At 61.0% G+C, this 18,493-nt stretch overlaps 1 protein-coding gene and 1 long non-coding RNA gene across 2 annotated transcripts; one reads left to right on the forward strand and one right to left on the reverse strand.

The window, feature by feature from the left end:
- Window positions 1-2,769: 2,769 nt before the first annotated feature.
- LOC121163432 lies at window positions 2,770-5,103 on the reverse strand. The gene is made up of 5 exons (XR_005884877.1): window positions 4,942-5,103; window positions 3,822-3,897; window positions 3,600-3,660; window positions 3,232-3,353; window positions 2,770-3,099 (listed from the first exon to the last, which is right to left on the reverse strand). It is a non-coding gene; the product is annotated as an uncharacterized LOC121163432 (long non-coding RNA).
- Window positions 5,104-9,503: 4,400 nt separating this feature from the next.
- On the forward strand, window positions 9,504-12,847 carry LOC121163087 (multivesicular body subunit 12A-like). Its single transcript, XM_040990333.1, has 9 exons — window positions 9,504-9,618; window positions 9,731-9,829; window positions 9,924-10,020; window positions 11,332-11,458; window positions 11,611-11,730; window positions 11,823-11,923; window positions 12,115-12,176; window positions 12,422-12,478; window positions 12,651-12,847. The coding sequence occupies exons 1-9, from the start codon at window positions 9,529-9,531 to the stop codon at window positions 12,711-12,713; spliced, it is 816 nt and encodes a 271-aa protein (XP_040846267.1). The 5' UTR covers window positions 9,504-9,528; the 3' UTR covers window positions 12,714-12,847.
- Window positions 12,848-18,493: the final 5,646 nt, after the last annotated feature.

An 18,493-nucleotide genomic window follows, 5' to 3' on the forward strand; every position in this document is an offset into this window, starting at 1 on the left:
CCTGTAAGCCAGGTTAAGGATTAGGGACTGTGGGTGCTGGGGGACCGTGCGGCACTAGGCGAAGGCATCAGAGCTATCCGCGGGCTTGGCAGCAACGATGTGGAACGTCCAGACGAATGACTTACGGTTGTGCTTTTCGGCCACTGCCCTACACTTCCACCCAAAGCCACAGGGGCCGGGCTGTCTAGACCCCACGTCACGACCCCACTAAGACAATGACCTTGCGACATGGCTTTCCAGGAAGGCGAAAACCAGTTCAGGCAGCTGGCATGCAGTGCGTCTCGCCCGGCTGGACCGCGGCTAGCACACCCAAGCCTATTGTCCTGGCGGTTGCCGGCAGGTGTAATAGTTAACTCTGGGTCTTGGGCAACTGGAACTCCAGTGGGAGAAGACCCCCAACACCCTGATGGGTGAGTGATACTGCGTTCTCTTGGGCAATTGAACGGTGGCAAAGGCAGTAAGGAGGGCTAGCCATGGCTCAACAGGCTCATCCTCCACCTTCAAGCACCAGCATCCCATATGGGCACCGGTTCATGTCCTGGCTGCTCCTCTTCGGATCCGGCTCCCTGCTTATACACCTGGGAAAGCAGCAGAGGACGGCCTAAGTTTTGGGGCCCTGCACCCGCATGGGAGACCCGGATGGAGCTTCTGGCTGCGTTTGGTCCAACCATGTCAGTTGTGGACATTTGGGGAATGAACTAGCAGATGGGACAGCTTTCTCTGCTCTCTCTCTCTAAAATAAATAAAATAATATTTCTAAAAACATTTTTATGTATTGGAAAGAGAGTTACAGAGAAAGGGAAATGAAAGATTTTCTACCTGCTGGCTCATTCTTTCAGAGGCCTCTTCCGGGTCTCCCACGCGGGTGCAGGGTCCCCAGACTCTGGGCCGTCCTCCACTGCTTTCCCAGGCCACAGGCAGGGAGCTGGATGGGAAGCGGGGCAGCCGGGACTTGAACTGGGTGCTCTCTCCTGAATAGGATGATGGTTTACCAGGAGGGTGTTCACCTGCTGCCTCACACAGTCAAGGTTTGATCCCTGAGGTGTGGCAGAGAGGGGGCTGGGTGGACGCAGAGCTGGCCTGGCCCTCTGGAGAACAACTGAGCCCCCAAACCCTGGGTGGGACACATCTTTGCATCCAAGTCCACTGAAAGGACCCTTGGAAGGAGGGAAGAGGAGAATGCGGGGACGAGTTTATCCTGGGGCTTCGACAAGGGAGTTTGCAGGTCAGGGTCACCCACTGGGCAGCTCTGCCTCAGCAAGAGGTTTATAGTCGGAGGGTTGGGGGTTGTGGGTGTGTGTGTGTGGGGGGGGGCTTCAGGCGGCTGAGTGTGGGGTGCCACTTCCAGCCACCAGAGGTCGCTCTCTTAACTGGATACTGGGAGCTTGCCTGGCAGTGGAACGGGGCCATGGTGTGCCCGCCGCCAGGGGCAGTGTAGGTGCCTGGAGGACCCTTGACCTTGGTCTAGGCAGAGCTGAAGATGACCAACATCCGTTTCCAGCCAGATGGGCACCCCAAGAAGCCAGGAGGACCGAGGCAAGCCTGCCCTGAGGAGGGGACATCCTCAACAGCTCCAAGGGAGGGGACTCGCAGAGACGTCCCCAGGCACTGGTTGGTGCGTGGTCACAACGCAACGTCTGTGTGCTTGATATTCCAATATTCCGAGGTGCACGGGGGTTCCTACCCTGAGCCCAAGGGCGGGGGCTGCACTGGAGGAACGCTGCTCGTGGTGGCAGGTGGGCTGAGCGTGGACAAAAGGCCTTGGGCAGCGAGGTGGGTGTGCAGAGGGCTGAGCGGGGGTGGGTGAGGAGGGAGCAGGCTGTGGCAGGAAGGGCTCACGTGTGCAGCCCCCTGTGGAAGGAGGGGTCTTATCGCTCCCCTCCTTTTATGGGCCCCAGGTCCCCTGTGTTTGCACTAGCCCCGGGGTCAGGAAACTGGACAATAATAGTTGGATTCCAACAAGCCTGGGAGGAGGACATTCCAGTGGGGGAAAGTGCGCAGGGAGGGGGTGCCGTTGGAGAAGGGGCTCCTGGGCGTGGGTGGCGCAGGGGAACAAGGACGGACTGTGAGGGTCAGGCCGGCTGGCGTGTGTCTGCAGGTCCCGGGTTTGAGCTGAGCCCTAACTCAGCTGGACTGCAGGAGACAAAACCTCACAGGATACCAGGCTACTGGGCCCCCCACCTGCACCCCAGCCTCAGCTTTCTAGGGGATCCTGGCGGGGGAGGTGCCAGAAGGAGGGACTCTCCAAGGGGCTAGGGGTGGGGAGGAGCCTACATGGCTAGGAACAGTGCAGAGTGGTCCATCCTGGGTGCACAGGGGAGCCCCAAGGGGCCAGGGCCACACAAAGACCCTCAGAGGGGCTAAGACTCCATCTGCCACACTGGCATCCTGTATGGGCACGGGTTTGAGTCCCAGCTGCTCCACTTCCAATCCAGCTCCCTGCTAATGCAGATTTACAGAGAGAAGGAGAAACAGAAAGATCTTCCATCCACTGGTTCACTCCCCAAGTGGCCACAACAGCCAGAGCTGAGCCAATCTGAAGCCAGGAGCCAAGAGCTTCTTCCAGGTCTCCCACGCGGGTGCAGGGTCCCAAGGCTGTGGGCTGTCCTAGGCCACAAGCAGGGCACTGGATGGGAAGTGGGGTTGCTGGGACATGAACCAGCGTCCTTTATGGCTTGCCAGCATTTACAGGTGCAGGATTAGCCAATTGAGCCAATGCACTGGCCCCAATAAATCTTTTACAGTGAAAAAAAAACAGCCTGGGAACTTGAGAGTAAGGCCTTTATTTGTTAAAGCTGGAAGATTCCAGAGCAAAGTGACCCCCTCAAACACCATGATGGTAGAGAGTGGGTGCCCGGCCCCCTACCCCGTCCAAGCCCGGAACTCACTCCAGCTCTGGGGTGGGGGTGGGGAGGCAGTATCCTGTCCCCTCTGGCTCCCACGTCGCCCATCCCAGACTACTTCATGACTCCTCCGCAGACCCCCCCCCCCCGCTTCTCCCTTTACCCTCCCTCCCTGCCGCTTGTGCCCTTTCTGCCCCTGAGGTCGCCTCCAGCCGTGTCACTTCCAGGCAACGTTGGAGCCGGCCAGGTGTTAAGGCTGAAAAAAGTAAGACGGACTTGAAGAAAGCAGGTGTACGGAACGGCCCCACCCCCACAAGCTCCTCCCAACCCCCCGCCTCCCACCAGACCACGCCCCCTCCTTCCGTCACCTTGGGGACCCCCTGCTCACCTGCAGCCCCCGGGTCTCAGAAGTACAGTGTCATTGCCGCCCAGCACAGACCCAGCAGCGCAAACTTCTCCACGACTTGGTCCGACACTCTGGACCCGGTCGAGTGGGCGCTAGCCTGTCCCCTGCAGCAGAGAGGGGGCCAGCTGTGGGGGACAGCGGGGTGCCGGCTCCTGGGCCCCTCTGCACCCCAACCCCCTGCATACCCCACCCCAATCCTGCTGAAAACAAGGCAGCAGCCAGGCCCCCTCTGCCCACAGAACGGTTGACTGTGGGACCAGGCCTTCCATCGCTGGCACCAGGGTAAGGGGCACCAGGGCAGGTAAGGGTTTGGGGGCTAGGGATCTTGGGGTTAGTGTGGGGTTCCCTACCTTAGTTGCTCCACCTCCATCCGAGCATCTTGTAGCTTCTTCTTCAATGCCTCATTCTCTCCTGGAGGTTGGGGGGACAGAGCGGGGCGTGTGTGTCTTCACGTGGCCACCTCTTTTCTCAGACCGCACTTTGGGGGGGCCATGCCCTGCCCCCACAGCAGCCCCTTCCCACCCTGCCTCCTCCTCCCTGCAGTCCTGGGGTGCCCCCTCCCCGTTTCTTACTTTGAAGCTCCTGTATCCGCGTTTGCTGGCTCAGGGTTTCGGCCTTCGCCATTTCCAAGGATTTGGTCAACTTCACCTGGCAGTGAGCACAGTCAGACATCACGGTCCCCGCCCTGGTCCCTTACAGGCACTTCCGGGGTGCACATCCAGAGGGCTGGGGCCAGGAGCCAGAGCTGGGACTTATTCCCAACACCCCGCACCACGTCCTCATGAAAGCTCTCGTCCCTCGGCGTCCAGCCCAGGAGAAAGGCCACCGACCAATGTGAAATTCCCAAAAGAGGAGCTTCGGGGCCCCCACTGCCTCCATGTGGGGGATCCAGAGGCTCTCTATGCCCAAATCCTGGTAGAAACTTCCAGATTGGAGCCAGCCTTATGGCGTAGCACGCTAATCCTCCACCTGCATCCCATATGGGCGCTGGCTTGTGTCCTGGCAGCCCTACTTCCCTTCCAGCTCCCTGCTTGTGGCCTGGGGACCCTGCACCCGCGTGGGAGACCTGAAAGAAGCTCCTGGCTCCTGGCTTTGGATCAGCCGGCTCAGCTCTGGCCGTTGCTGCCCCTTGGGGAGTGAACCAGTGGATGCAAATCTTTCTGTCCCCCCTTCTCTCTCTGTGATTCTAATCTTTTAAATAAATCTGAAAAGAAAAAGGACTTTTGCAACCCGCTGAAGATCTGAAGAGGCGTCCCAGACTTGGGGTGGGGTGTGGGGGTGGGACTTCCTCCCGTCCATGTTAGTAATGCCATGGAAGTTTCTAGGTCCGCCCCCTCAACCCAGGACCTGTTCCAGTCCCCATCTAACTCCTCCTAGGGATCCCCCATCACCACACCACCTCACCCCCCAGACAGGTGTCGGTGGAGCATTAAGGTCCCTGCACCGAGAGCTGGAGTGTGTCTCCTCCCAGTCCTATTGGGGATCCCCAGCCCCCCGCCCCGTGAACCCCACCCTTGAGCGCTTCAAGCCCCGCACCTGCTGACTCAACAGGGCAGTCAACAGAAGTTCCCCAAACTGGCCAGGGGGACAGTGGGGGAAAGTCCGGGCCCGCGGAGGGGCGGGTTCAAGTCCTCCCCTTGGCGGGAACAGTTTCAAGTCCCCTGCCCCCAGACATCATGGCGGGTGGCTCACCACAGTGTGGTTACAGGTGCTGGCCTGGTTCTCCGAGGACAGCAGCCTGTGCTGGATCCCGTTGAGCTGGTGCTCCAGGAGGCTGGTGGCATTGCGACACTGCTGCTCTGCTTTCAGCCCTTCCAGACAGGCCTTGCTGTTGGCCTTGTTGGCGAAGATGCCCACAGCCACGGCCAGAGAGATGGCCACCAGCAGCAAGGCCAGCACTAACAGCAGCAGCACCCGCCGGCCCCAGCACGCCTCCTCCTCCTCCTCCTCCTTCATGTCCACGAACTCAGGCCACGAGTGGTAAAACGTGGGTGCCATGCAGGACGCACCTCTCAGATGCACCAGGTGAGGTCAGGCTGCTGGACTCTCCTGGGGGCCGCCTTCACCACATGCATACACAGACTTTCTGACCAATCAGAACCTGCAGGAAGTTCCTGACTGGCAGGAGAAACACTCCGTCGTGGCCATCAGCCAGCACTGGTCCTGTAGTTTCGATTTCCCGGGCCAGAGTGGAGTTGGGTCTTCCAGGCAGCTGTCCTTGGGGGGTGGGAGGTGGGACTTGTCTGCCTGGGCCCCGGGGCCCTCCCACGCTCCTGCCCCTGCTTCTCTGCTCTCATGTCTGAATGCCTGCTGCCCGCCCTGCGCCCTGCAGCTCTGCTGGATTACAACTGAAGAGGCAGAGGCCACTGCCCCGGGTCCAGCCCCTCGCTGGGGGAACAGGCTGCCCGCTTGGCTGGGGGGTGGGGCAGACCTGGATCTGACTCCAGAAGCCGGGATCTTATTATTTTGGGGGGGATGGGGGTGGGGGGCGGTGCTCAGGGGTACCATGGCAAAGCCACAGAGGTTCATCTAGCGACTACCCCTCCACCCCGAAGACTGCAAGAAGGGGACCGAGGGTCATTTGCATGGACTCCGCTGGTGACCCAGACTGCAGTTCCCTAGGTGGCCTGCAGGGCATGAAAGCCACCAAGGAGTGGACTTCGCTCCTCAAGCCTGTTGGTCCTCCAGTTGAACGCGGGAGGAGCTGAGCAGACCAGCGGCTCCAAGAGGGAGAGAAGCTGTAGGTCAGGGCGAGGGTATCCAGTAGGTGCTCAACGTGTGTGCCAGGGCGCACAGGACAGCAGGGAGCGCCTGCCAGGGGCCCCCACGGCCAGGGCGCACAGGACAGCAGGGAGCACCTGCCAGGGGCCCCCACGGCCAGGGCGCATGGGACAGGCGGGCCACTTGCCAGGGCACAGGGGACACAGGCTCACCGCAACCAGGATTGATTTGGGGGACATGGGGGTCCCCCCAAGTGCCTTGCCAGGATGTCCAGGGGGCAATCACTCCTAGGAGAGGGCTGTGCCCTGGGCCGTGGGGGGCTGGGAGAGCCCTGGTGGAGGGGCTTCCTTTGGGAAGTGGGTGGGTTCCTGCGCGAGGCAGCCGGAAGGATGTTGCGTGTTTCTTTCCTGTGATTCTTGGGAAGCCCCTGAGTCCGTCAATTCCAATGTTTGTCTAACTGGGCCAGAGGGCAGTGGGGGCAAAGCCTCCCGGGGCACCTGTTCCAGGCCTTTTCCCCCTCCCTCCCCCGGCTCACCTCCCACCCCTGCGTCCCCTTGAGATCTAACTGACAGCCAGGAAGTGGGGGCAGTGTGGCCTTGCCAACACAGTCCAGGGACAGCCAGGTGCTGCCTGGTGTCCAACCAAAGAGGCTTTCCTGCAAACTGCCCACATCCCCTGCCAAAAAGGAAAAAAAAAAATTTTCACTGCACTCCTCTGGGGACTTGCAGAAGTTTCTGGAAGGCCGAGGCTCAGGCCAGTATCCACTGCCTGAGTCCCTGCAAAGCTGGGTCAGAGGTGGGCGCCTGGGCTGGTAGAGGGTGCCGGAGGCCAGCTGCAGCCGAGTTCAGAGCTCAAAGAAGGGTGCATGAAATAGGCGTGAGGAAACGGACCCCTACAATTTCATAATCATCATAGACAATGCACCAAGGCTGTCCTCTATTTATACAGAAGCAGCCACAAACATTCGCACAGACTCTTCACACCATGGCCAAGGGGGCTTCCCTAACGAGACTGCCACCTGCTTCACTTTCAGGCAGGATATTAACAGTGCGTATCAATCGGAAGCATGCCTGCTACAGGCCTCATTCTACAACTTCAATCAGCTAAGGGAAGAAAGGAGTCAAAGAAGGAACCCAAAGATCAAGGAAAGAAAACCCTAAACGTGACAGATTCCATGGACTGTGCAAGACGGTTAAGGGCAACATCAACTTCCGAGCTCCCATTGCTAATCAAAGCCAACTCCGCAAGGGCAAACAGTGCCTCAAAGAATTCCGGAACTCTGAGCGGGGTGGGCCGGGTGCCCACGCAGAGGGGTGGAACTGCCTTGAGCTGGTCACAGAGACGTGGGCCTTGCCTGCAGGGGAGGGGCTCTGCTCACACCTTGCCCGCCACACCCCCTGCATGGACCCCAGCAAGGTGAGTCCCAGCGGGTTGAGTAGGAACGGATGGCAAAGCTCAGAATGAGGCGCCAGACAGGTGAGAATGGCGGGCTTGGTACATGAACAAAGAATTGAGGGGAGCATGCCCTGTGGGAACCAAGTTCAGTGGCAGGGAGGGCAGGATCGGGCCTCAGGACACCCGCGGACGCGGGCCGTGGAAGTCGCCGCGTGGGTAGCCAGACAATATTCCTGCAATCGGAGGCTGGGAGCAGCCGCTGTTAGTGGGGGTACGGCAGGACTTGGGGGTGTGAGGGTCTCTGGTGGGGATTCCTGGACCCCTCAGACACACGTGCGCTAACGTCCAGCTTCCTGCCCCATCGTGACCTTTCTGGCATTTGGTCCGGTTCTCACGCGCCCAGAGGCCCCGGGCTAAGGGAGGGACCCAGCATGGTGTGTGTCTCTGTATGTCTGCGTGTGTCTTTTGTTATATCCACTTGACTGCTAAAACAATGTTACATTCACCACAAAGTATTATTACAAATGAGAGGCAAGGCAGGCCTGGCGTGGTGGTATAGCGACTCAAATACTCGCCTTAAAGGCGCTAGGATCCCATACAGCGCTGGTTCTAATCCCGGCTGCTCCACTTCCCATCCAGCTCCCTGCCTGTGGCCTGGGAAAGCAGCCGAGGACGGCCCACAGCCTGGGGACCCTGCACCGGCACGGGAGACCCAGACGAAGAGGCTCCTGGCTCCTGGCTTGGGAATCGGCTCAGCTCTGGCCGTTGCGGTCACTTGGGGAGTGCAAATCTTTGTCTTTCCTTCTCCATGTAAATCTAATCTGCCTTTCCAATAAAAACAAATAAATCTTTTTTTAACTTTACTTTTTTATGATGTTTACATAGTTGATCAGGAAAAGCAAATAAATCTTTAAAAACGAGGCAGGATCAGCGAGGTTCTGCGGGCAGGGTGTGAGAGCGGAGCTGGCACGTCACTGCAGAGCAGCAGACGCTGTGGTCGGGCCATGTGCCACCCCACGGCTCCCCGGCGCAGATTCTCACCACAGCTGTTTCCTGACCATGAACCCGTGGGCCTCGCTGCAGCGACCTGCGCCTGAACTCACACGCGCCACATCCGCCAGACAGCTGTTTTTCTCAGAATAGATTTTGAGAAAGGGGCCGACATTGTATGCACTTGACTCCTTTCCCTCACGCTGGATTAAGCATGGATCTTGGGCCCAGCGCTGTAGCCTAGTGGCTAATTCCTCGCCTTGCACATGCCAGGATCCCATAGGGGCACAGGTTCTAATCCCGGCTGTTCCACTTCCCATCCAGCTCCCTGCCTGTGGCCTGGGAAAGCAGTGGAGAACAGCCCAAAGCCTGGGGACCCTGCAGTGGTGTGGGAAACCTGGAAGAGGCTCCTGGCTCCTGGCTTTGGATCGGCTCAGCCGTGGCTGTTGCGCTCACTTGGGGAATGAACCAGTTGCTAGATCTTCCTCTCTATCTGTCCTCCTCAAGTGACTTTGCAATAAAAAATAAACAAATATTAAAACAAGAGAAAGCCACTGGTGGAATATTGCAGTGCTCGTCTTTTTTTTTTTTTTTAAGATTTATTTACTTATGGAAAGGCAAATTTACAGAGAGAAGGAGAGAAGGATCTTCCAGCAGGGAGCTGGATGGAAAGTGGGGCAGCCGGGACTTGAACCTTCACCGACATGGGAATCCGGCGCTTGCAGGACGAGGATTTCCCCGCCGAACCGTCGCGCCGGGCCCTGGCTTTCTTTGGGGGTCACTGGGCCCTGGCTTTCTTTGGGGGTCACCGGGCCCTGGCTTTCTTTGGGGGTCACTTCCATAACAAGAATGGGGAGTTAGTTCCCCAGGTACCGGCTCTGGTGCTGCAAGGGGTTCTGGGTAATGTAGTCCCCCCGTGTAGTCCGGATGCTTCCCTTACTGGCGGAAGTGGCTCGGTGGTGATACATTGCCAGACCTTCTTCCGCAAACGTCGCTCAGTGAGCGACTGAAGCTGACGTGGCTCAACGTCTGCACGCGATTGGTCAGTCGTCGCTCCGGGCATGCGCTCTGGAGCGACGCGGGGAGGCGTCCGTCGTCGTCGCGGCGCCTTCTGGGAGTTGTAGTCCGGCTGCGGGGGAGGCGGCGTCCCGCCTTCCTCCGAGGGCCGGGAGGATGGAGCCGGGGCCTGCGCCCGACGCGGCGCCGCTGGCCGGCCTGGCCTGGTCGTCGGCCTCGGCGCCGCCGCCGCGGGGCTTCAGCGCGGTGAGCGGGGCGTGCGCGGGGGGCTGCACGCGGTGTCGGGGGGCTGCACGCGGTGTCGGGGCGCTCGGGGCTGGGGGGCCCGCGGCCCGGCTGACCCGTCTGCTGCCCCCAGATCTCCTGCACCGTGGAGGGCACCCCCGCCAGCTTCGGCAAGAGCTTCGCGCAGAAGTCGGGCTACTTCCTGTGCCTCTGCGCCCTGGGCAGCTTGGAGGTGAGCGGCGCTCGGCGTTGGGGGGTCACCGCGGGTCTGGGCCGTGTGGGGGTGCGGCCGCCGAGCCTCGCCGGGGTGTCCCGTCTCTCCGCAGAACCCACAGGACAACGTGGTGGTGGACATTCAGATCGTGGTGGACAAGAGCTCCGTGCCCCCGGGCTTCTCCCCGGTCAGCGACCCCCAGGATTCTAGTGAGCCTTGGGGGGCGGGGTGGGGCGGGGCTGGGCCCGGGAGCTCCCCCTGCACCTGCCCGGCCTTCCACCTGCCCGGCCTTCCACCTGCCCGGCCCTGCACCTGCCCTGCCCTGCACCTGCCCGTCATCCCCCTGCACCTGCCCTGCCCTGCACCTGCCCGGCCCTCCACCTGCCTGTCCCCCTGCACCTGCCCTGCCCTGCACCTGCCGGGCCCTCCACCTGCCCGGCCCTGCACCTGCCTGTCCCCCTGCACCTGCCCGGCCCTCCACCTGCCCGTCATTCCCCTGCACCTGCCCGGCCCTCCACCTGCCGGGCCCTCCACCTGCCCGGCCCTGCACCTGCCTGTCCCCCTTCACCTGCCCGGCCCTCATCTGTTCAGCCAGGCCCCTTCACCTGCTCCGCCCTACATCTGCCCCTCCCCTGCACCTGCGCTGCCCTACACTCTCATCTGTCCTGCACCTGCCAGGCCCTGCCCCAACCCTCCCCTCCCCTTCCCTGCCCTGCTCTGCCCTCCCCTCCCTGCTCTGCTCTCCCCTCTCCTTCCCTGCCCCAACCCTCCCCTCTAATGCCCTGCCCTGTGCAACCCTCCCCTTCCTCTGCGCCTGCCCTGCGCTCCCCTGCCCCTCTCCGGGACACTGGGTCACGGTAGCCCCAGAGCCCCCCTTCCTGGTCCCTCTGGCGGCTGAGGTGGGGGGCCCCCAGCAGCACCCCGTCCCAGTTCTCTCTTCCGTTTCCAGGCCTCTGCCCTCGCTGCATCTTCCGCCTGGAGCGCCCGCCTTTTTTTTTTTCCATCTCTGCCTTCCCTGTCGCAGCTCCTTTGTGTCTCACGTCTTCTCCCAGGCGTCCACTCCCCGCTCCGGGTGCCATCCTCCCTGCCCTTGCTCCCCTCCATCGCTCCCCGCCCGTCATTCCACCGTGTGGCTCTCCCGAGTGGCTGAGGGTGCAGGGCTAGGAGCTGGCCACGGCATAGTTTTGGCTTTGCCTGCCAGATGGTGTCAACGTATTTAAAGTTTGTTGAAATCATGCCCGGGCCTGACTTAGCTGCGATTCAAGGCTGGGGATGGGGGTGGGGGTGGGCGTTTCCACGGCATGTACCCTTCCTGGGGGCAGGAAGTGTGTGTGCCCACAGTCAGCCCTGTCCCCATGGTGTGGGAGGGGGCTGCTTCGTGACCCTACCTGCTGTGATCCCCTCCTCTGCCCGTCCCTTCTGTGCTGTGACCGCTGCTCCGCGTGCCCACCTGCCCATCTGCCCGCCCCACTTCCCTCTCTTACCCCCTGCCCCCTTCCCGTGCTGCCCCGCACCCCCAGAGGCCTCCGTTTCCAAGAAGAAGCGCATGTGCATGAAGCTGGTGCCACTGGGGGCCGCGGACACGGCCGTGGTGGACGTGCGGCTGAGTGGGAAGACCAAGACGGTGCCTGGCTACCTGCGGGTCGGGTAGGGTGACCTCTCCCCAGCCCGCCCCGCGTCCTCCCTGGGGGCAGGGGAGGGGGGCCAGCACCGGCTTGCAGCCCCCCAGGCCCAGTGCCCCTCAGTCCCTCCCTGCCCCTGGCCGGCCACGTCTCAGTCCTTCCTCACTCCCGCTGCAGGGATATGGGCGGCTTTGCTATTTGGTGCCGGAAAGTCAAGGTGCCCAAGCCGGTGCCCAAGCCCCGGGGTCTCAGCCGGGACCTGCAGGGCCTGTCGCTGGACGCACCCAGCCAGCCCAGGTGAGTCCTGGGGGGCTGCGAGGGGGCGTGGCCCGAGGGGAGTGGGCTGCGCTTCACCGGGGTGACCTGTCCCCCCACTTCCACTCCTCCAGCAAGGGCCCTGAGCGCGCCCTGTCGCGGCTGGGCTCGCGCGCGTCCACCCTGCGCAGGAACGACTCCATCTACGAGGCCTCCAGCCTGTACGGCATCTCCGGTGAGGAGTGGCGTGGGCGAGGGGCTCAGGTGGCCCCCGGCTCTGAGAAGGGGGTGCGCTTTCCCAAGCGGCAGAGCCGGGAGCCCCATCCAGGTGCCGCAGGCGGGTGCACCGGGTGCGGCCACTGAAAGCTTGTGTGCGGGACTCAGATCGCCCAACCCCTGCCTCCCCACCTTTTTTTTTCTCCCCAGCTATGGATGGGGTGCCTTTCACCCTGCACCCCCGGTTTGAAGGCAAGGGCTGTGGCCCCCTGGTGAGTCTCACGTGGCGAGAGGGAGCCTGGGGTGGGAACCAAGGCGATGGGATGGGGGGCGAGCAGCGAGGTGGGCAGGGGGGAGCTGGGGGCTGTGGTGCGCCTGAGGGAGAAGGGGGCGTCTCCTGGAGCAGGGGGATGGGCTGGCCGGCAGGTGGGACCAAGACTTGGGTGGGGTACAGGCCCTCCACCCCGGGGATGAGGAGGCTGGGAGGGCCCGGGCTGAGCCCCATGCTCTCCGCCAGGTGCTGTCGGCCTTTGCAGACCTGACCATCAAGTCGCTGGCCGACATCGAAGAGGAGGTGGGTGCTGGGGTGGGGGGGAATGGGCCTACATGAGGACACGCTGTTCCCCGCCACCCCCGTCAGGCCACCCCCGTTCTCCTCCAAAGCTGGGAGTCCCTTGGTGCCCCAAGTTCCTGGGCCAACCCTTCCCCCAACAGCTGACTCTCCATCTTCCTTCCCACCTCACCAGTACAACTATGGCTTCGTGGTGGAGAAGACAGCGGCCGCGCGCCTGCCCCCCAGCGTCTCCTAGCCCTGGAGGAGGGGGTGTGGGCTGGACGAGGCTGCGTGGGGAACCCCGCGGGGGAGACCAGTGCCTGGAAGCCATCGGTGTCCGAAACCCCGGGTGGCCCTTCGGAATAAACACTACCCTGTCCGCGCTCCCCCACGCGCCGTCTCAAGTCCTTTCCTGGCCGTCGGTGGGGACTGGGCTGCAGCTGCAGCATTGGGGAGATAGCACGGAGCCCCCCTAGTGTGGGGGGGCAGGTCGAAGCTGGGTGCTCTGCAGGTGCCCGCTTGTGTTGCCATGGTGACCTGTGACTGTGTGTGGGGTGGGGGGCATCACCCGGTTAACCTGCCTGGGTCTGCCCCAGCCCTGTGGCAGCTGACCTTGAACCCCGAGCCCGAGATGCTAGTCTCCACCCAGCCACCTCCGTTCCACACACCTGCTGGGGGGACACGCCCCTGGGAGTCCGGGCACCCCCTCCAGTCACATGGAACTCCACCTTCTGTGTGTAATGTTGAAAGATGCTGGGTTCCGGGCCTAGCGCAGTGGCCTAGCAGCTGAAGTCCTCGCCTTGAACGCACCGGGATCCCATATGGGCACCAGTTCTAATCCTTGCAGCTCCACTTCCCATCCAGCTCCCTGCCTGTGGCCTGGGAAAGCAGTGGAGGACGGCCCAAAGCCTTGGGACCCTGCACCTGCATGGGAGACCCGGAAGAGCTCCTGGCTCCTAGTTTCAGATCGACTCAGCTCCGGCCGTTGCGCTCGCTTGGGGAGTGAATCATCAGACAGAAGATCTTCCTCTCTGTCTCTTCCTCTCTCTATATTTGACTTTGCAATAAAAATAAATAAATCTTTTTTTTTAAAGAGGAAAAAGAAGACAGAAGGCAATATATGTTTCAATAATTTTTAAAAAGTTATAAAACACTTTAGTCTTTTCCCCTCATGTACAAGGGGGCGGGGGCACAGGAGAAGTCAGTGAGGGTTGAGCTGGGTGGGGGTGACAAGGCAGGAGGATTCGGGCAACACAGGAGATTCAAGGTCAAGGGAGGGCCCGTGAGGCAAGGAGACGGTAAGCAGGCCGCACTGTCCTCCCCTGGGCATGTCACGGGTCATACACAGTCAGTGTGTGGGGGTGCAGGTGATGGGGCCTGCGGTGGAGTGCTGCAGGCTGCGGCCGCTGGAGGGAGTTGCCTTATTACAGTGGGCGCACGTCTGGCTTGTCCCAGGTGCTCCAGCCGCAGCCAGCAGCCCTGCACCTGGACTTTGCAACGGGGGAGCTCAGCACAGCACACACCCATCGGGTCCCTGAAGACCACAGTGCCCTGGTATACAGAAGGCGCCTGTTGGGGTCCGCGTGATGGGTGTGGAAGACAGGAGGGTGTGAAGAGTATAGTTCCTTCGCAGGCAAGGTTGCAGGGAACTTCCCGCTGTGTGGCAAGGCCTGGCGGATGTCTCTACAACACCTGAATGCGGCTCTGCCTCCCTTTGCATGGACACCAGACAACCCCACTGAGAATTCTGTAATCTATTTAGGCATTGCCTGCCTCTGCGGAGTTACTGTTAAACGTCAATAGGAACTTAGAAGCTAATGTTGCTAGTGCCGTTTTTAGCCAAAGAGCTATTATCGCTGTTAGGGCTGCATCCTGTGGCGATATGCTAACCAAGGGTGCTAACCCCCCTTTTGATCCTATGCTAATCAAGGGAGTTCTGCCTTCAGGTGTAGTGGAATCTATTCTTTCCTTCTTCTTTGATCTTTTAGGCCCCTTCCTCCCTTGACTATCTCAAGACCAATTGTGGTAGGAATGTGCTACTGACTGATATGCATCATCTGTTGAAAACCTTTTCCTAGCCAGGCACCAGTTGGTTAACATTCTAGCCTTAGATGAAACAAATGGCAGAGTCATCTTTGGAAACACCCACTTGACCATGACGTAAAAAGTCTGAGCCAGAGTTTGACTGATTTTGTATAAATAAAGCGGACAGCTTTTGTGCGTGGTCCATTATGATGATGAAGAGTTTCTAGTGGTCCGTCTCTTTCTTTCTTTGCGCCTCATCCATGCACCCTTCGCGAGTTCCGAACTCAGCTGGAGCTGGACTCCGGCAGGCGCCCACTGAGGGTACAGCCAAGACATGCGGGGCCGGCATGCCAGGCTCACCCTGTTCCCCTCACAGCTGCCAGCACAGGGCTGGGCGCACGTGCCCCGGAACTGCAATATGCACACCTTCCTGTCTTCTTTCCTTCCTTCATTTATTTTTATTGGAAAAGCCGATTTGCAGAGCCCAAGGGGCTGCAACAACCTGAGCTGAGCTGATCTGAGGCCAGGAGCCAGGAGCTCCTTCCAGGTCTCCTACGTGGGTGCAGGGTCCCAGGGATTTGGGCCGTCCTTCACTGCTTTCCCAGGCCACAAGCCTGGGATGGGAAATGGAACAGTCGGGACTTGAACCTGTGTCCATATGGGATCATGATGCTTGCAAGTCAAGGATTCAGCCACTAAGCCATCGCACCAGACTGATAGCAACTGCTTCACCTGCTGCTCGGCCAGGTGCCAACTGTTGGTGTCCTCGATGCACCCCAGGCCAGTTGTGGGTCCAGAGTGCCTGCACCGGAGAAGGGAGGGAAAACTGAAGCTGAGGCTGGACCTGGGAGAGAGGCTGTCTCCACTCACCCATCCACCCACCCATCCATCCACCCACCCATCCACCCACCCATCCATCCTGTCCTCTGTCCTTCTCCCTTCCTCCTTCTTCCCATCCCTCCCACCTACTCATCTGTCCATTTCCCTGTCCTTTCTCCCCCCTCCCTCCGCTCAGCCCCCATGCCACCAGCTCCATCATGATCCACTCACTCGGTCACCCCATCTGTTTATTTCACTGAATCCTCTCACCATCTCACACCATGCACCTGTCCCTCATCTGTTTGTCCCTCTCAAAACGCTCCCAGCCCCTTAGCTCCTCTTCCCCATGCCACTTGACCACACACACACACACTTGTGCTTCCCACAGGCCATCAACACCCTTCCACACCCAAGCCCCGATCCTGCCCATGGGTCCTTCCCCCTAACCTCATCTACACTGGCAACCACCCTTTGCTCAAGCCCTCCTCTTGAGTGTGGATCATGCCTACACCTGCTTCTCAGCCGTGCACCCTTCACTCCCTGCTCGGCCCACTCTGGAGAGCCCCTTTCTCCAACCCTACTGGTGTCTGATAGCGTGAGCCAGTCACAGGGCCTGGCCTGTGAGCCCAGCACGGCCACGTGCTGATGGAGTCTGTGGCCAGGCGAGCGGGTGGGTGGAAGGGTCCCCTGCTCCCGGTGCACCAGGTGGGTGTAGTCTGCTAGGCGCTGCGCCCCCGGGGTCCTGCACCGACTTCCGCAGCAGCAGCTCGCGGCTCCGGCTTCAACGGGGCGGCGGGGCGCTTGCGGTGCGGAGACGGCGCCACCCCGTGGGCGCAGCAGCAGAGGACGCACGGATGCAGCCGCCGCCGAGGGCCGCACGGGAGAGGTGCTGCACCTCCACAGACTGGCCACCTCAGGACCCAGGCTGCTCAGCTCAAGTCTGCAGGCTGGTGGGCACGGGATGAGGCTGTATCCCCTCCAGCAAGGCCCAGCTGGGGCGCCTGGCAGGGACCCCCACCCACCAATCACCTGTTCTATCCGGATGGGGATGGAAATTAAATGGATGAATTTTGGAGGGAGAGAGGTGAAGGGGTGTGGCACAGCAGGGTCATGGAGCACCTGCATTCCCTACCCAGCGCAGGTTCAAGTCCCGGCTGCATCGCATCCCATCCAGCTCCCTGCTAATGAACCTGCAAAAGCTGTGGAGGATGGTCCAAGTGCTTGCCCCTCTGCACGCACACGAGAGACCCAGAACACGCCCCTGACTCCTGGCTACATCGTGGGTCATGGCTACGTCAGGGTCCCACGTCTGAGCTCCTTACACACGCTGGGCAGCCTGGCAATCCTCTTATGCTTCTGTTTTTTTTTTTTTTTTTTTTAAGATCTGCTGGTTCACTCCCCCAAGCAGCTGCAATGACCAGAGCTGAGCCAGTCCAAAGCCAGCAGCCAGGAACCTCCTCTGGGTCTCCCATGCGGATGCAGGGTCCCAAGGCTTTGGGCCATCCTCCACTGCTTTCCCAGGCCACAGGCAGGGAGCTGGATGGGAAGTGGAGCAGCCGGGAATAGAACCAGCGCCCATATGGGATCCTGGCACATGCAGGGCGAGGAATTTAACCACTACGCTATCGCGCCAGGCTCATGTTTTTGTTTTAAAGAATATCCAACTAGTGTGTGCCAATTGGTCTACCTGCCTAAGATGCCCACATCCCAGCCGCATCAGCGTGCCTGGTTGAGTCCTGGCCCTGGGGCCCTGCTCCTGCACGCCCTGGGGGGTAGCAGGTGATGGCTTGGGCTCTGGCCTCCCACGTGCACTACCACATGGTGTTTCCAGGGCTGCTAATTTTATTGGAAAGGCAGATGTTACAGAGAGGAGAGACAAAGATCTTCCACCTGCTGGTTCATTCCCCAAGTGGCTACAACAGGAGGAGGGCGAGCAGAGCAGGTTGGCTCGCTCTCCTGGAGGCCAAGCTTTGCAGCACGCGCCGGGTCTGTGGATGCACGGAGGTGGACTTGGTCAACACACAGACCTCACACAGATCTCAACTCCGGAGCTACCAAAACGACTGCCCCAACCACTCAGGTAGCACCCTGGGGACACTCTCCCCCACGTCGGGGTCTCTAAGGCGTCCTCACACGCCCGTCCCCCATCCCTGGGTGTGGATGTGGTTTTGACAGCAACGAGTGGTCCCCTCTCCCTCCAGGAGAATAAGACTGAAACGTGGGTCCCCCCCGCCTTCCTCCACTCCTGATCAGCTCACCGTGATCAGAGCCCCACATGGCTGTGTATCCCTCCCGACGATGTAAACAGTATTACAAATAATAATAATAATGATAAGTTAGTCCCGGGGTGTCCTGGCAGGGCCCCTAAAAGCAGCAGGCGCGTCTGTGTGGGCACCCAGGGCCAGGCGTGCGATGGCTGAAGGGGCCAGGCGGACATGGGGTGTCCTGGGGGGCGGACTGTTTGTAGGGTGTAAGGCAGGGGCCCCAGGGGCGGGAATGGGCTGCGCGAGGCCTGGGAGATGGGGTGCGCCCCGCGGGGGCGGCGGGAGCACGGCGTTGGGAGGTCACGGGGTTGCAGGGGGTCGTGGGGCTGCACCCCAGGGCTCGCGGGACAGGGGTGAGGCGAGGAGGGCGTGTTTGGGGTCGGCCTCCTCCGTTCGTCGCCTCCGTCTCCACCCGGGCATCTGCTCCAAGGCCCAGCAGCGCCTCGAGCCCGTCAGGTGGCCGCTCTGCCTCCGCCCGCGCCCGGGATCCTGGATGGTCGCTCCGTCGCCCCGGGACCCCCGCCGCACCCCAACTCCATCCTCGGCCGGCCGGGTGATGCGGCCCCTTTAAGACTCTTCACAACAATGAAGCCGCTTGGGTCATCCCGCCCCCGTCGCCCGTCCCCATTGGCGACTTCTGCAACCTCCTCCTGCTATTGGCTGCGCCTCCAGCCCTCCCCGTCGCGGTCAGCGTCCTGCTCACTCATTCGCTGACTTTGAAGTCAGTCTTCCCGAGCTCACCCAGTCGAAAGGCTGAGCGAGAGACGCTGTGTGGCCAATCAGAGCGGGAGAGCTCCGCATCCGGGGCGGGCCCTAGGTTCATTCAGAACATTCCTGCTGTCGCCGCACCCTGCGGCCTGCGCACCCTGAGACCTGCTGCACCCCAGACCTGCTGCACCTCATCACGTGCTGCACCCCGAGACCTGCA

This window comes from Ochotona curzoniae, unplaced genomic scaffold (assembly GCF_017591425.1).
Source record: "Ochotona curzoniae isolate NIBS_2020 unplaced genomic scaffold, NIBS_Ocur_1.0 contig_605, whole genome shotgun sequence".
NCBI classification, from domain to species: domain Eukaryota; kingdom Metazoa; phylum Chordata; class Mammalia; order Lagomorpha; family Ochotonidae; genus Ochotona; species Ochotona curzoniae.

What these genes read in the sequence shown, in the direction of transcription:
- LOC121163087 (XM_040990333.1), top strand. Translation starts at nt 9,529, where the DNA reads ATGGAGCCGGGGCCTGCGCCCGACGCGGCGCCGCTGGCCGGCCTGGCC. An exon ending in CAGCGACCCCCAGGATTCTA is followed by an intron (nt 10,021 to 11,331) that starts GTGAGCCTTGGG and finishes CCGCACCCCCAG; the next exon opens with AGGCCTCCGTTTCCAAGAAG. An exon ending in GACGCACCCAGCCAGCCCAG is followed by an intron (nt 11,731 to 11,822) that starts GTGAGTCCTGGG and finishes CCACTCCTCCAG; the next exon opens with CAAGGGCCCTGAGCGCGCCC.